At 37.9% G+C, this 18,394-nt stretch overlaps 1 protein-coding gene across 3 annotated transcripts in view; it reads right to left on the bottom strand.

Moving 5' to 3' along the window:
• Positions 1-18,080, bottom strand: part of NBAS (NBAS subunit of NRZ tethering complex) — a 176,713-nt gene extending 158,633 nt beyond the window's left edge. For all 3 annotated transcript variants that reach the window (XM_030489718.1, XM_030489716.1, XM_030489719.1), the window contains exons 1-11: positions 17,912-18,080; positions 13,381-13,435; positions 12,643-12,679; positions 12,381-12,458; positions 11,052-11,099; positions 9,922-9,965; positions 9,390-9,523; positions 8,457-8,590; positions 8,242-8,340; positions 1,482-1,620; positions 506-571 (exon numbers count right to left, since the gene is read on the bottom strand). In XM_030489718.1, coding sequence (XP_030345578.1) covers positions 506-571; positions 1,482-1,620; positions 8,242-8,340; positions 8,457-8,590; positions 9,390-9,523; positions 9,922-9,965; positions 11,052-11,099; positions 12,381-12,458; positions 12,643-12,679; positions 13,381-13,435; positions 17,912-18,061 — 984 coding nt within the window. In that variant the 5' untranslated portion in view covers positions 18,062-18,080. The remainder of the gene's footprint in view (positions 1-505; positions 572-1,481; positions 1,621-8,241; positions 8,341-8,456; positions 8,591-9,389; positions 9,524-9,921; positions 9,966-11,051; positions 11,100-12,380; positions 12,459-12,642; positions 12,680-13,380; positions 13,436-17,911) is intronic.
• Between the last annotated feature and the right edge of the window lie 314 nt (positions 18,081-18,394).

Here is an 18,394-nt window from a genome sequence, read left to right on the forward strand (position 1 = left end):
CTTCCAAAGTCCATATAACTTCAGGCCTTTATAGTGGGAGTGGGGTAGTGCAAAAAGTTGGGCTTTGTTCCTCTTATTTATCTCTCGGGTGTGTGTTTGAGAAACATCACAATCTACTCTTTTCTTGCAGAATATATAACACACCTAACATGCTATGATCATTACATTCATTAACAAATAACTAGGTGGCTTTTTACCCCTTCCTTCTTGAATAAGAGTTTACAGTTAGTATCAAACACTACACCTCTAGACCTGTTCCTGTCAGTATGCTGAAAACCTGTGATTCAAGCTTCAGCAGAAGAAATAATTGGATTTTTAAAAAACTCAAGTAAATGGCAAGCTACTCCATTTAACGCAAAAGTTTATTAATTTTTTATATTTTTATAGAAATGTTAATTCTCATTTGCATAAATTGAAAACCACTTTCAATCAGTGTCTCAGGCAGTCATCAATAGACAATTATGTTAGTAAAAGACATTTCTGAGGTAGACCTAGACCTTAATACCTGTTCTGTTCCCCGCCTGCTGTATAATCTTAAATTCATAATCCTTAATAATCCTCTTCTCTGTGCCTGTAAGAACAGAAACACATCATACAATGAGAGACAATCTCATACATTGTTTTACCACCAAAAACTAAGTCATATCTAAAGCAATAAAACAACTCCAAAGGATTCTTTAAACTTCCGTAAGACTGCCAACTTTAAAATAATGCAAGGAAAATAAAAACAGTTTGTATAACTTTGACCATTTCATTAGGTATGTATCATGCCATGAAAAAGCACTACCCGTTTGCAATAAAATTAACAACTTGCTTTTAATACTAAGCAATAGCTATATAAGAGTAAATACTGGAATATTATCCTCGTACACTGTAAGTTGATTTCAGTATATATAATTGTTACCAAATCAAACATTTACTTCTACTAGAAACAAAAGAAATCGAGAGCCAGACTTAAAATGAAACATGCCAGGTTGGACAGAGCCTTGGGCAACAAGGTCTAGGGTGAGGCGTCCCTGCCCATGGCAGGGGGGTTGGAACTAGATGATCTTAAGGTCCTTTCCAACCCGAACTATTCTATGATTCTATGATTTATTTGTGATGTGCTGCCTTTTGTTATGAAGTAATAAAAAGACAAAAATAACTGGAATGTCTTCCAACAAAGACAGGTAACATATTTCAGTAAACAACTAACAAGTTTGTATATTTCCATGCCACAATTCTTTTGTTGTTTTTTGGTTGGTTTTTTAAACCACAAGTGATAATCAAGAACTTAAAAGTTCAAATCATACTTAGAGAAAAAGCAAAAACAGAGACACTGGGGGGGAAGAGATAACTTACTAGAAGTGCACATCATAGCTTAAAAAACAGCAAAACATTGCATTAAAGTCTTCTTTCAAAAAAATATTTGTATTAAACTGCCACTTAGATAATTCTGCCAGTAAAAATATTCATCCAGTAGAATGAGGAAACATACTTACTGTTCTAACATCATCTTCATAGCTAGTGACCTCCTTATAATGGGGAGAGCCTGACAGAACTCTCCAAGCAGATATCCCACATCCAGTTGCTTTAGATACTCCCTCCTCATCTGTTTCACAGCCTCCTACAAGGAGAAGTCTATAAAATATATTAAGGTATATTACGGTTTTATATACTGCCACATAAGTGTCTTTTTTAATTGTCTTGAGAACTAGAGCAGTTTGCTTGCAATAACCAAAAAAACTGGAGTATAATACCTAACAGCTTCAATAAACTTCGTGAATAAACACCCTGAAGTTCAAAAAGACGTGAATAACACTTGTTATTTGTGGCATTTAAGGCATAATTCCCAACATTTAAAATATGTCTCACCTCAAATTTGAGTTTCCCTCCTACCCTCAAAGAATTATAACAATTACAGCTTAAGCTTATGAAAAGTTCTGGTAATTCTGTTCAAGGAGTAGGTTTCCATTTATTTAGATGTGGTATAAAAACTACTTCTCTTTTATTGAGGAACCAAATGTGTCAAGGTTTCTCAATTTTCTAAAGCTACTGTACCAATTATAAATGTGCACGCAATAATTTTAGTACACACAGTAGATGATACTTTTAAAACTTTGAGGGAACTCTTACAATCATTGCTGATTAACACTAAAATGTATCAAAATATTTTCCCTTGAAGCCCTTTCACCTCATTAACAGTTTTATATTTAACTTATGATTATTTTGATGAAAGCTTTGAGAACAGATGTCTAGGTTTGTTTGGAAGCATTGTATCAGTGCAACCCATCAAAAGCTAACTGCAAAAAAGGCACAGATTAGAAAAGCCAGCGGTTCAGCCCCCAGAACGCTCCATCAATTTTCCAAGTCTGTGTTACTCTTGAAATGCTCTACCACCTAGTGGCTGCTGCCTCTATAGCTCTCAGCCGTAATCGGTGCTTTTCAAAACATTTCCTGCAAGAGACAACTGAAAGAAGGAAAAAAAAAAAAGAAAAAAAGAAAATAAAAACATTTCCTTCCACCTTTAATCCTTATTAAGAGGTCAGTAAAATTTATCATTCCCAGGTTTCATGCTATTTACAAACATACAGCAAGATGATATATAGCAAGGATGCTCACAGTCTCTTAAGGTTCTTAAGAGTTTTAGTTATTTGGTGGTGTAAAGCACTGCCCAAGACAGCAAAACAGGAATCACTTTCACCATTTTCCTCTAAAACAACGGGTCTATAAGGATGCTGGGGAGGGACTCTTCCTTAGGGACTGTAGTGGTAGGACAAGGGGTAATGGGTTCAAACTTAAACAGGGGAAGTTTAGATTAGATATAAGGAAGAAGTTCTTTACAGTGAGGGTGGTGAAGCACTGAAATGGGTTGCCCAGGGAGGCTGTGGATGCTCCATCCCTGGCGGTGTTCAAGGCCAGGTTGGACAGAGCCTTGGACCACATGGTTTAGGGCAAGGTGTCCCTGCCCATGGCAGGGGGGTTGGAACTAGATGATCTTAAGGTCCTTTCCAACCCTTACTATTCTATGATTCTATGATTCTATGAAAACAGCAATCAAGACTCCCAGTCTACCATCATAATTAACAGGAAAATGGGTAATTCTGCACTGATGTTATCGTCAGAAAGTAAAGCACAGCTCAGCTAAGAGTGAATACTTCTCCCTCAAGGAGGTGCTCTTTAACTTTAGACTATGTAAAATTTCTGGCTAAGCATCCATAACACAGTGGTTTCTTTATGTAGTATATCAAGAAGAAACCATGTTATCATTTAAGGAAAAAATGGATTCCTATCACAGACAAGGAAATATACCATAAGTAGTGCAGACCAAGTTCCAGAATCCTTAAAACTGTTAACTTGAATAGCATGTGCAAGCAATGTACCTCTTGAGTATTAGAATCACAGAATCGTTTAGGTTAGAAAAGACCTGTAAGATCATTGAGTCCAACCATTAATCCAGTGCTGCCAAATCCACTGCTAAACCATGTCCCCAAGCGCCACATCTACACATCTTTTAAATACCTCCAGGTATGGCAACACAACCATATCCCTAGGAAGCCTGATCCACTGTTTGACAACCCTTTCAGTGAAGAAATTTTTCCTATTATCCAACCTAAACCTCTCCTGGCACAACTTGAGGCCATTTCCTCTTGTCCTATCACTTGTTACTTGGGAGAACAGACTGACCCCCACATCACTACAACCTCCTTTCAGGTAGTTGGAGAAAGCGAAAAGGTGCCCCCTGACCTTCCTTTTCTCCAGACTAAACAACCCCAGTTCCCTCAGACATTCCTCATAAGACTTGTGCTCTAGATCCTTCACCAGCTTTGTTGCCCTTCTGTGGACACACTCCAGCACCTCAATGTCTTCTTTGTAGTGAGGGGCCCAGAAACGAACACAGTATTCAAGGTGTGGCCTCACCAGTGACAAGTACAGGCGAACAATCACTGCCCTAGTCCTGTTGGCCACACTATTTCTGATACAGGCCAGGATGCTCTTGGCCTTCTTTGCCACCTGGGCACAACCTGGCTCATGTTTAGCTGGCTGTCAACCCATTTTATTTAATTATCGAGCTGTCTTCAACAGGAAGACACATCAAACATATGACAATTTAGAGGAATTATTAAATAATGGAAGACTTAAAAGATTGGACAGCCTGAAGATCAGACATCCTTATGGTTCTTAGAACTGATGTGTAAACTGGACCTAGAACTGCTATGCACTGTTGCATTAGCTTTGAATCCATAAAAGTGAAAGTGTTGAAGATTAGAGGAAATAAAGTTTATTTTTAAGATTTCAATAGAAAGAAAGCCACAAGTATTTAAATGAACTAATCGAAGAATTAACATGAGGGTGAAACAGCAAACTCTCTTCCTGGTTAACATGATAAAGTCATTCTGTTTTTCTGGAAAGCTAAGTTCCAAAGGAAGTGAAAATAGTACATGGAAAGTAATGATCATGCGTTATTAATGGTAAATTGAAAGTGATAGAAAGAGGTGTAACAGCTTTTCATGCTACAGTATTTCATGTTTTGTCTTTTTCCTTTTGTAATTGATTTTGTTGTGGTTTGTTATGTATGTGTTGCATATTTTCCAAAAAAGAGCAACGAATTATTTATGTTGTCTATCATATACATGCTTTCTGTCATCATGCTGACTGTTCAGCTTTTTCACAGAAGCAAAATGTATTAATTAGTCTAAAACTATTTATATACAATGAAGATCTTCATTCTAAAATAATTTGTTGTTACTTTCCATGTGTTTTCTACACAGAGCAGAGCTAACTTGCAGCAGTTTGTGCAGCATTTTCCTGGGCTCCATTGCTAGATCCTCTTAATCTTCTACATATTTCTGGGATCATCAGGCAACTCCTGGGAAGCCTTTGAGGAACTTCGCTATACCTGCTATTGCCAAGAAGGGCAAGCTGGCTAGCTGTAGAAGCTTTTAGCAAGGTCTGACAGCTGTTCCTGATTAGAAGGCAGTTAAGAGCTTTTGTTCCACCTGACTCCTGATTAGGAAGGGAAGGGAACCCTTACAAGTCCTACAAAAAGATCTCTGTAAGTGCCAAGCCTAGAGTACAGCCAATGGATGCAGCACTTTTTGCAGCAGTTTGCAGAAAAGTTATGGCCAGAAGCTCTCCCTGTACATGTACTCAGCAATTGCGGTGATGCACAATCCCCAGCACACACTGGAGCAGCTACCCCAGCACATCAGAGGCCTTGACGAAGAACGTGCTCCTAAGAGGTGTGCAGGTCTTGGACAGCAGGGACACTGCCCCAGGTAACCTGGCCCGAGTTGACCCAGCTGTGAAGGGGAATGGATGAGATTATCTGCAGAGTTCCCCCAGTCTCAAAATAATGGCTATCCTTGCAGTACCTGAACTGTACTCTCTTTCAAAGGTTTTAACAAAGTTGGGCTGAAAATAACTAGTGTAACAGTGGTCTCAAGAACAGCAAGTTCAATTGAGGCAGCCAAGAACAACTTGCATCTTCTACGCAATTCTTCACACAGCTTTGATGCAAGCAAATTCAAACTGAATCTAAGATCCTTCATCTCCTAAAGTCATCACAAATTTCAGGCTCTAATATCAAACATTTTCTGTAGCAATTGCAGATAACCCTGAAGCAAGACATTTAGCTCCAGAGTAAGATACTTAAAATAAGCAGGTGTTGAACCTTCCACTAGAGCCTACAAAGAGTTCAAGTTGAAGCAGACAGTTAGGTTTTGTCAACTGAAGTGCAACATAAACATGATCACAGATGAAGACTGGATCCCATGAGAACATGAACATCAGGCACCTAAATTAAGGCATATAGCACTTTTCAACAGCAGTGAAACTCCTTATTAGACTTTTTCCCAAAGTTATCATCTCAAGTTTTCCTACAGATTCAGATACATTCCCTACTGATGTATCCTCTTTGCAATTATCATGTATCTAGCTGAAAAAATTAAGCATATTAAGTTCTTAAGTGCTATTTTATTGCACTGTAATAGATAATAAGCAAATACGTAGTAATATAGACTGTATTAAGTCAAGGCTTACAAGCAATGCCTTGTAAAGTATAACTTCAGTTATACTTCATCTGAAACTAAACGAAATGCAAGAAAGCACAAAGTGACAAAATTGAGTTTAAGTGATCAAAGTTCACATTACTCAAAGTTAAAACTATGAAGTGTTCATATGTATCTACAATTTTTTTTAATGCATAATTTAAGAAAACTGCCTCCCTTCAACTCCCTCTGGGTTTTTGTTGGATAACAAGACAATTTCAGCAAGAGACTCTGGTCGTGAATTTAGAGTTCTCTAATGTCAAATTTAGAAGTTTTCTATCACAGAGAAAATTCAAAACAGAAAAGATTTGCCTACATGAAGGGTAAAACATCAGTTCTTTCTGCTTTCCATCTATTCCATCCAATTGTGCACTCTTTCAAGTATCAATTTTTCAACTTTCTTAATAAAGTCAACTGGCTGCACATAGCAGAAGATATTATGATCACCTGACTATTTTTACTCATAGCATTTCCTGATAAAAACAAGTAGTTCCTGAATGTGTATGCCACATGCATTACACAAACTTACTACTTCAGCAGGAGATATAACCACATCTTTTTACGTAAGGAAAAGACATTTCTCTCCCTAGAAAATATGGAACATAGAACCCCTCCAAAAATTGCCAACCATAAGCTTCCATAAAAAGATAACTTTAACTGGCATGGACTTCTGCTCTTTTACTTCACACTAGTATCAAGTTTTAAAAATGTTAAGCTAAGATATTATAAGAGTAGTAGGAAAAACAAAGTTATTGCTTCTCTTGCAGGTGGGAGGAAAGAAGGAAAACAAAACCTGAAATATTTGCCTTTTTTTCTCCCCCTCTTCTGTTTTAAACCTCTGTGACAAAGTTGCCATTAGCACACACAAAACAATGACCATGGTATCTGGCTGACAACTACACCAACTGTTTTTCTATGTATTTTCTTGTTAATGGATTCATCCATTACAAGAGTTTAACAGTTCTGACATCATTTACTCAGAAAGGCACCAAAAACTAAAAGGAGGCACATCGGTCTATTATAATTGTCAGAATAATTATTTGACCATATTTTGAATAGTAACCAATATTCTTTGCAACACTCACTGTTATAATCAATTTACTTCCTAATATTAGGAGCAGAAAAATATAACTTTAGAAACTAGTGTCAGGAACCATTAACCTCAGTCTGATTAAAGGAAAGAATGATAGGTTCTGTGTCTGGTCAGATAGCACTACCAAAGCTCCATTACCCACCCGTTACCTCAAAACTCTAGATGTAGTATACTGCGTATTAATTATGTGGAATTACTAGATACAAACTACTTAGAAGAAACCATACTCAAAATTAATCTCTTAAAGTAATAAGCTAGAACAACATTACTTCTCATTAATAACCATTTTTTCCTAAGATAAATAGGACAGCTCACTTAACACTGAAGAGCAAGAACAAGTTTTTAAACAATGAATTTCTCATGTTGTTCTATAGGCAAACCTGATTTCCATTTAAAACAATACAGTAATAAAGCACATTGTGCTGAGAAATTCAATCCCAGTATATCTAATAAAAGTATCTAGAAGGAAGATTAGTTCCCACAAATGAAGAGATACAGAAAAATAAGTTGCCAAGTTTATCTTGTTATACAACAAGTAAATATTAAAAAGGTAGATAAATTTTTACAGAATAATTGGCTAACCAGGACCTATTCCAACTACATCTGGTTCAAGAGCAAACAGTCAACTAGTCCACCTTTCAAGTCTGTTTTTTGTAGCCAGTATATTATTGATAGAGAAAACGCATCACAAGACAACTCCAAAAACCAAAGCCTGGCAGCTCTAGTCAGAACACTAGGGAAAATAGGCTGGCCAACAGTCCAGCAAGCAAATCCAGACACAAAAAAAGCAACCAAGCTTATACATCAGCCTTTACCCCCATCACATTCAGAAATGTCTTTAGAAGCTATTCCTGACATTCTAAAGAATGCTGCTTATGCAAGGTACTCAAACAGTAAAGGACATAACTTGATTTTCACTATTCCATTAGTAAAGTGAAATCACCTACCAGGGCTTCTTCCATAGGTCCAGTAATACATGACTTGTTATTTCTGATTCACGACATACCAATATTAAAATAGACTTTTTTTCTCCCCCTCCTTATCAGACACACTTCAATTATTATTTTGCCACTTTTGTTCATCATTTTCGTATTAGCAGGTAGCAAACAGAACACTTACCTGTGACCAGAATGATAAATGACAGTAGTTATTCCATGGGCATAACGGCTGCTAAAGCTGAAACTATGACTTTCTTGAAAGCTTTGATTTGTTCCAACACTAAGTATGGGGAAAAAAATACATAAATTAGTTCAGATTTATCGTCTTTAAAGAGTGGAAAGAATTCCTTTGAAGTTCACTGCACCTTCTCAAAGCAAGTCAAAATTTATGCTTACCTTACAAGATAACTTCTCAGTTCTCCACGATAATTAACAACAAGCAGTTCAGCTGACCATTGGGCACTTGCTTTATATTCTAGAAAGATCAACCCAGCAATAGCATAACTCAGATCTCCTGGAAAACTTGCTGTCTTTACCCAAAAACACAGACAGACATTGAGAGAAAGGAGAGTTAAAATAAAAATAAATAAATAAAACTTCGTTACTGAAAGAATTCGGAAGTTAAATTTACTATATTGTATAAAAATGTAAAGTTTTGTAGCTCTACTAGTAAGAAAATGCACTTTATCTTGATTTTAAAGAAATCCCAATGTAGACTTTTAACAGTCTCTCAGTTGAGTCTTTAACAGTCCATTGTACCATTCAATTTTTCCCAGAGGCTGGTGCATGATAGGGGATGTGATACAACCACTCAATCCCATGCTCTTTGGCCCAGGTGTCTACTAGGTTGTTTCAGAAATGAGTTCTTTTGTCTGTCTCAATTCTTTTAGGGGTGCCATGTTGTTGTAAGACTTATTTCTCAAAGCCCAGGCAGTGTTCTGGGCAGTGGCATGGAAGATGTTACCAGTCGTGTGCTACCCTACTGCTACGAATTGTAATTATGTGCACAAACACTAATTGGGTGATTTTATGCTTTCACAGTCTGATGTACCTGCAGATCTATCACAACTGTAAGTAAAAGAAAAGAAAGATGAAGATTCTGACTAGATGTAACAGCACAAAGGATATGCTTTGCAAGTGTTATACATGACAAGTAAAATATATCCATCATATGATAAACACTTCATGGTACATTTGTGCACGGTATTCATACTGTAAGCCTTTATACCAAAGGAAGTTATGACTAAAAAAAGGCCAAAAAGTGGAAATTGCCCTTTATGCTTTCAAAATGTTCTACTGTATTCATATTTAATCTAAGAGAGCACTTACTGGTGAAATGACCAAAAGCTCACTACCCATTAGGTCAAACACTCTCACTGTTCCAGTGCTTTCAGCATAAGCAAGTAATGTACAATCATGACTCCATGCCACTCGTCTCCACTGAGGGTTAGGATCCTTTGGCACTATGAAAAAGGAAAAAAGTTATTAAAAAGTGAAATATAAATATAATCCCTTGAACAGAGCAAAAAGCCAACTGCATCAAAAAATGCAGCTTGCCTACCATTATTGCAATGAGGAAAAAAAAACCACCTCCAACATCCATTATGCCTATCAAACCCATTAATTTTAACTACAATTTCATTTCAGATTTAGGTTTTGTATATTAATCACTATGAAAAAAAGAGGGGGAGGAAGGGTAATGGAGCTAGTCACAAAGCAAAATTATTAAGAGATTCTTCCCAATGTTTTTAAGAAGTTATAACATTATCTTTGAAGTGAACTAGCACAACCACTTAGCAATGTATTAATAATAAACAATGATGACACTAAGTGATGATGTAGAGATTGCCATATTGTATACCTTGACATTTTCCAACTATGGATCCAAAGTCATCTTTTGCAGACCTGCAAAAAAGACTCATGGATTTAAATGAGAAAAGAAAAAAACACTATTTAATATTCCAGAATAAACAGAACACTGAAAATACTCTAAGCGCACAATTCAAAGGCCCCCATGTATTTAACTACTTGTTCAAAAAGGTAGGTAAGTAGCCTTCACCCTTAGGCAGTTACAGTAATTAGCAACAGTATTTTAGAAACCCTCCTCCCAGTGCATAATATCTCCCATTTAGTAGCAGCGCTGTTCAAATAGGATACCAGCATTTCAGAACCTCAGCATGTAACTTTAGAAAAAAACAACCAAAGTCAGTATTCTCTAGGTTACAATTTTGGAAACAATGCAAGAATATAGTTACATTAATACATCTGAAACACAAGATTTATTTTATAGTCTATAAGCTGACATTTATTGTGTGCATAGCAATTCTGATTGAACAATTTTCATACACTTGCTTCTTTTACATATAAATAGAAGGTCTGACCTCCTAGCAAATGGATTTTTGTGAAGCAAGTAAACACACTCAATCAAGATCCGTTCTACAGCTAAATGTGTTCTTGAACTGGCAAAGGAGAGCTTGTTGTTAGAGAGGAGGAGAAAAAGGGAGAGCATCAGTCTTTACAGCAATCCACATTACTTGCAAAATGAAGTATTATATATGCCAGCTACTCTACAGAGAAGCAGAATACTAACTCCTTGTCCCATTTAATAGGAGAGAATTTCTAGGGGGAACAGAAAGGCAAAGGTTAGAAGATTAATAATTTGGGTTCAATATTTTGAAGTATCTTGATTATTTTTCTTTCACATCTTGAAAAGAGAGAGATACAGATAAATACTTACGTAAAATTTATTTATAACATTTATAATTGTGGGGTATCTTGAGGGGGGGTGGGGGCCTTTTTGTTGTTTGTTTTTAATTTTTGCTTTTTAATGGGGAATGACCAAGAACTAAGCAGAATAGATAGCTTTCTAAATGGTAATATATCTTAAGACTATTCCACAGATTGCTTTCACAAGTATGGTTAGTAAATCACTAGAAACACTCTCAGAACTCCACAACTGTGGTCATGAAGAAATAGATAACGCTAAGTTACCTGATTTCTACACATTGGTCTTGAACAACTGCCAACAATTTACCGTTGCTGAAAGAGAAAAATAGAAATATGAAAAAAAATTCATTCAAAAGTCCAGTCCTTACAGAATGTGCACCAGAGCCCCAGGTGCTTTTCTGCAAGGTTAGATATAAATTTCCTCTTTCATTAACCACAACAAATTGGGAAATACCAATTTTTATACCGAAAAGAAAAAAAAAGCACTGCTGTAGCAAGATTCCCTTCATGTCACCAAAATGTATCTGTCATTCTCTCTAGTAGCACAAACAGAACATAAACAATGTCTAAAATCTTGACGCAAGGGAGGTCAGAATCCAACTTTGCTTAAGGATCATTTTATAACAGCAGTATCTAAAGCTATGTATTGCTTTATCTGGAATAAACAAATATCACACTTCCGTAAGTGAAGTAGTCTCCTTTGTTGCAGTTCTCCTGTCTTTGTACCTAACACACAACATAGCAACTGGCATGCTGTGCAACCAAAGGGATCATCACTTCTCTCAAAGAATTACCATCTCTCTCAACAGTACAGAGCTCTTGCCGAACCACTGATCATGTTCAGCGATAATATATAGCAAACTAAAACATTCCATACTACCTTCATGCCACTGAACCATTCTTCTGTACATACCTATGCTTATTTTCAAGATCCAGTGATCTCACTGATGCTCTTGAGATCAGTGATGCTGGTAAAATTACTGAAACACCTGGTTCTAGCCTTAGAACTCTCACTTCTCTATACATTCAATAGCAGAGGGTGTGCTATTCACTTTCCTCGGTAAGTCTTCAATAAGAAGACTATTCAATAAGTCTTGAGAGTATGCATTCACTTTCCTCAAATTTTAAAATAAGCAATTTATATTACATATTCTGATAAGTTTTAGGTCTTTAACTCATCAAATTCATGATTTGAGTTTGAGAATGACTACAGTGCAAGCCACTTTACCTCAAAAGCCAGAAGGATATTCTTTGAGCAGCCTGGTCTAGCGGAAGGTGCCCCTGCCCATGGAAAGGGTGTTGGAACTAAATGATCCGTAAGGTCCCTTCCAATCCAAACTATTCTATGATTCAGACCTGAGTGAGATGCATTAAATGGAGGGAAGCAGCATGGAAGCCCTCAGGTAGCAGACTGACCTTTCTTTCCCAAGGCTACCTGTGAAAGCCTCCAGCGCTTCCCTTGGCCAAAAAGAATAACATGTCTTTAGCACAATACTAACTTAGCATTGTTGCCGATGGAGACGGAGGGAAGAGGAGAGGAAGCATTAATACATTCACTACCACCAAAAATGGAAAAGCATGTAAGCCGGTTACCTTGCAAGTACCAGGTGCCAGTTGATCTGCTTACTAACTAGACGAACCAGTCCAGTGGGCAAAGAAAACTTTGCAGGGCTGAAATGAAAAAAAAAAAATAGGCAAAATCAGAACATACACATAACAAAAGCAGTACCTGAGATACAATATTCTAAACAAATATTCAATTTTACTCTCATTAAGAATAACTTCCCATCAAATTAAAAAAAATGTAAAAATATTACCAAATAAAAATATTAAGCACTATTTTCATCAAACCTACCTGTACCAGATGTACCGAAGCAAAAACAATGCAGGACCTGCAAACGAAAAAAAGACGCAAAAATTACATCTCTAGCAGCTTTAAAACACTCTCCAGCTTACTGCAGAGTCTCTGAAATTTGCACAAAAGACAAATTAATTAAGAGAATAATCCTCTGTCCTTAGCCAATGAATTCTTATATTACAATAAATGCAAACGGCAGACCAAAAAAATCAGTACATATTTCTGGAAATTTTAAGAGAAACTCCTACTGGATGAAAATGCAATTCAATTACTGCATGAACCAAGTGTTGAATAGCAATGAAATATAATCAGAAGGTAAATGTTCCTTAGAGATCTTACTGGCAAACAGACCAATGCAAGCGCTTCTAGAGAAAGGGTGAAAAAAAAAACAAACCAAAAAAACACAACAAAAAAAACAACCAACCAAACAAACAAAAAAACCCCAAACACCTAAAAAAATTACCTGAACAATATTTTGCAAAACACAACAGAGCTTCTACACTTCTTAGCTGTATGGCCTATTAGTTTGTCCCAATAAGCTACTGGAGACAAGAAAGCTCACAAAAATGACATAAAAATAACATAGTAACATTGATAATCAGAAAACACCTTCCTGAAAATACACGCTGCACTTTCTTTCCATTATACTAGCCACTTAAAGAGCAGCAATTGTAAATTTTGCAAGCAATCCACACATTCTCATGAGCCGTAAACCTAAGAACAAGTCATATTTACCTGTAACTGCTCTAGTGATGATAAATGATGCACCATGTTTTCTGTTGCCTCTTGGCTGCAATTAAAACAATAATGGTCAAACACTTATACATTTTAATTTAAATACAACATTCATACATATATTCACTTACCAAATTTAAGTTGCCTGCTAGCCTACAAATTCCTTTTGTATTTTCTATTATTTGCAACTTCATATAGTAATTTAACTGCATAAGCTAAAATGGGCTATCAGCCAAATATTTTAAGTGCCAAGATGTAATAAACAAAATGTACTACAGTCTATTGACTCAGCTTTGCCTTGATCTCTGAGTAGTAACAAAAGACATTGACTTCTGATTATGTTCTCCTCTAAAGTATACAAATCATTCTTTCTGTGCCACAATGAATGCCAGATTGATCTGTAATGCCCAGAAGTTGAAGCAACTGGTGTTCTGCATGTTAAGCAACTATATAGCTTCTAAACTACATAAAGACTGCTCATGAAAGTTTCAAAATTATTAAGAAAAACAAAGAACTTCTGAAGAAATAGTCTTTTTATATCAAATGGTACTAGATAAGACAGCCACTTGGATCACCAGCTCTACTCCATACCATCTCACCTAGCCTTTCTAGCAGTGCTGCTCTACTTAAGATGGAGGGAACTACACTTACTATATAAATGAAAGCATTCTCCAAACACAAAGAAATATGAAAAAGCATAGGATGGATATTCTTAGCTGTAAGAAGAGGTAAAATTATTTGCCAATTAGAAAGTAGGAAAAAGGGATTAAACAGAAGACAGGAAAGATAACCAGTAAGGAAAATAAATATTCAAAATAAGCAGTCAAGCTTATTTCACTTTTCCAGTGAAAATATTACAGCACCACAAACTGAGCAATTAGGTAGGTAATGAATTAATTTCCTCTTTTCTTCAGTATAGAATACATGGAGCAGATCATTACTTGTTAACTGAAATATTCAGACCTCTCACTCCAAGTTACAGAGCAGCAAACACTGACACTGAAAGACACAAAAATTTATCAAAATTCCGGAGTATGTCCATGTTAAAAAAAAAAAAAAAAAAAATTGCACTCCCAAATTTAAGTTATTGAAGTAAAGATTAGCAATTTTCTATGCAAAGTTTGCAATCCAGAAATAGTCTTTCAAATAACAAGGCTGTCATCTCACAGCACGTAAGAAACCAACACAGCTGTACTATTAATATTTCAAATTCAGGTTCATCAACCAGGAAATAACAAGGCATTACAGTAACAAAAATTAGAGTATAAATTATTTCTATTATCATAGTACCTTGGGGAGAGCTGCAATTTCCTAGGGAGGTTAAAAGCAGAGCTTGTTAAAATTTTTGGATTAAGAAAAGCACCCAGTAAAAACCATTTCAAAAAATTGCTTATACCTCTTCAGAATTTTTCTGAATATTCTTAAGTGTCCACTCCTGAGCTTAAACTACAGGCTCCTATGCCATGCATCTTAAACCCCTCACAAAGCTGATTTACTGTTATACTCTGAAGACCTAAATTTTGCTTTTTATAATACATTCCTAGCACCTCAACAACAGCAATGGCTACCAGACCTGCTATACTTTTTTAACTCATTCCCATTTGAGAAAACAACTTCAAGTTCTCCTTTGCTAAAGCATTCCAGAAATAAAACTTAAGTAACTTCCTTGCTGACAAGCCACCCACTTAGTTTTGGATTTTGTTGCCCACCCAGAAAACTTCTGGGAGGTGGGGAGGGAAGAGGGTGTTGGGAAAAGCTCAAAACATTAGATGACAATGAAAAAACCCCACAGAATCAAGTGATACATCTGATACATTTCAGAAGATAGATGATACTTTCCTACTGAAGAAAGTCGTTCAGTCTGCCTGTATTTACCAAACGACTCCACGAGTCCTCCCCCTGACATCTCCACAACCACTGCCTCATTCTCTATTTTCACTGATCAGCTACTCAGTAATTCCTTTTGTTCTCATTGTTCTCATTCCCAAACTGCGCATTATATACAATTGCATCACTCCACCAAATACAGGCTGCTTGATTGCCACACCAATCTCTTATCTGGCACTGTATGCATCCTGTTTTACTGATAGCTCTTATTCCTCACCCCCACCGCCCTGCCCCCAGACTTGGGAAATTCAATTCAGGTGAATGAGAATATTAACAAGAACAAAAATTGCAGCTAATCTGGGGGTCCAACTTAAGAAATCCATGCCAGCTTTATCAGTGTCTTGAATGTAACACAACTTTACATGTTCATCATGGGAGTCATCTTCCAAGGGTGATAATTACAGTTGTAAGTGCTTAGCACTCTGCAATTAAAAATTAATCATCCCAAATGAGATAACAGAAACATAGAGACAGAAACATAGTCAATAGAGACCTGTGAGAAGTTTTTTTAAGGCCTTTCTTTGTGTCCTAAATGACTGCATACAAAGATATTTAATTTTATTTCCTAGTGCAGCATTCAACTTCCTTTCCGCTTCTGCTGTCCCTCACCTCACTCATTCCAAACCATTCAGCTTTACAAGAACTAAGGCAGGGAGTGTTTTGTGACTTTTTCTGAAAAGTGTCATTAAATCAGGACTAAATGAGACAAATGTTCCAAAGCGAAAGCCACAGTCACCTAAATAACATCACTGTTAAGGCACCTTAGGGCAAAAACTGAATCATGTTGGCAAAGTGATTTGTTTGCCTACGTATGTCAGTGTAAAATCAATTTCCCACTAAAACTGTAAAAAGAATATTAGAAGCGTCCCTTGGCTACTGACAGTCTTCAAGAAGGATGTAAATCCAAACAAACTATATAGCATAATATTATCAAGCCTTCCTATTTCTGCCATTCAAGAGTGGAATTATCTTGAAAATAAATAAGCAAGAAATACCAAGTTTAAAATAGCCTGTACCATTTGCTGATGTTGACAAGCAGAATTCCATGATGCTTAAAAATTCTATGAGGGCAGATGAGGACCCTCAGACTGTAGTTCCACAATCACTTTAAATTGGCATACCTCCATGCTACCACTAAAGAGAGGTCTCATGCTTCACTCAGCTTTAACTGACATATAATTCAACCCCCCTTGTTAGCTACATGAGTACTAGGGTGATCACTCAGCAAAAGGAAACAAAACAACACAATTGTTTCTCAGACTAATCAGTTCTTTAACCAACTTATCATATATCTTCAAGAATACTAATAGCAGCAGAAGAAAAGGGATACTTGTCAGAAATGTGCCCCCTTAACACAACTGTAAAACCAGCCTCGTGCCACCACACCAAAGTCTTCCTCACGGCTTGCAAACATGTAAATCACTTTCATGTGTTACCAGAAACAAACGCTATTTACCATATCTCAAATACAGTTAAATACAAATAGGTGCGACTGCCTACTTGCCTATATGAACAATCTATAAAGTCAGCAACTGGTAACACTGCAATCGTGTTTTCCAAACACCATACGTGTTGCTGCAACTGAGATTTACAGATCAAGAGAAACAAACAAAAAAGGTCTTTCTGACAAACGAAATCATATTTTTATGAGAATGGCTTCCGTAATTACAAATAGGTTCATTATTCCATCTGTGATGGTTTTTTACATCTTCTCTGTGTAGATGTTCTCATTAAACCCAGGACTTTATCAAAATACTTCCATAAACTACTTTTAGTGGGAAACGCATTAGCAACTGCAGTGGACTTGAAAGCTACTACAAGAAAGAAAGAAAGAAAATCACATTGCTTGCATCCTCTATGTCTAACTCAGACAAGAGTAGACATAGAAGCAGCTAGCTCAGCTCGTTCTATGGAAAAGAGGAAAATGCAAAGATGAAAGAGCTTCTCAGCTTTTCCACTGACCCATGAAAAAGAATAGACAGAAGCAAGCAAAAACTGGTAATGCAAGAACAGTATTTCCCCATGTTTTAAGCTTTGGCATCCATTTGTGGATGGATGTGTGCCTTGTAGATGCAAAGTGATATATTTTTTTAACCCACCGCTGAAAATAAAGATGCAGCCACTCTGATACTCAAGTATAGAGAGGGATCTAGTTTTCCTCATGCAAGGTAAGCTCGATAAAGGCTATGTTTCCACCAGGACAGCTGCCACTGCTCTCAGTACAGCTGTTTCTCGAGATGAGACCAGGATTTCATTACAGCTTCTCTACTATCAACTCGATAGTAAACCAGGCATATATCGTTCACAGCTAATGAACAGGAAATACCCCAAGGCACCCTAGGTGGCACAAACCACGGTGACAAGGTGGGAATTAAGTGACACAAGGCCATGTCAGGAACGGGATGACCGCAGGGATATCTCCTCTGTTTGCCCCTGCTACCCTCCCCGGTCTTGTGCTCAACAGGAACGGATCGGGCAGCCCGGCGAACCTCCCTGGAGGCAACAGCCCGTCCCCGCGGCCCCCAGGGCCGGCGGCCTCCCCCCGTCGCCGGCTGCCCTGCCACGGGTCAGCAGGGTGCATCCCCGCCCGCGCCGACGTGGCCGTTCTCCTCCCCGCACCCCGCCGTGCCGCGGCGACACGCACCTGCACCTCGGTCTCTGGAGGCCACTCGGTGTTAACCAGCAGGTCGTACAGAATATTCTCCTCCTCCTCCTCCTCCTTCTCACCGGCACCGGCCATCGCCTCCCCTCTCGGCGCCGGTCCTCCCCTCGCCCCGCCGATGGCGGCGGCCATGCTGTCTCCACCCACCCAGCGCCGCAGCGGCGACGGTACCCGGCGAAGGCCAAACTAGTGACGCCCGGCCGTTCCGCGCGGCCCGCGGCCTTTAGTTGTTCCAGCGCTGCCACCGGCTGCGACTCGCCTCGCCGTGGGGCGAGAGGCCGTCGCCTGCCCTGCCCGAGGGGCTCTGGAGCCCTGAAAGGGGGACCTTGAAGTTGAGGGCAAGGGAGCGAGGCTGAGGAGCCCTCCCCTCCTCAGTGGGGGCTGAAGGGTGGCAGCTGCATCAGCAGAAACTGAGAATCATAGATTCAGCTCAGTTGGAAAAGACCTTTAAGATCATCGAGTTGA

The sequence above is a fragment of the Strigops habroptila genome, chromosome 6 (genome assembly GCF_004027225.2).
Source record: "Strigops habroptila isolate Jane chromosome 6, bStrHab1.2.pri, whole genome shotgun sequence".
Classification (NCBI taxonomy): Eukaryota; Metazoa; Chordata; class Aves; order Psittaciformes; family Psittacidae; genus Strigops; species Strigops habroptila.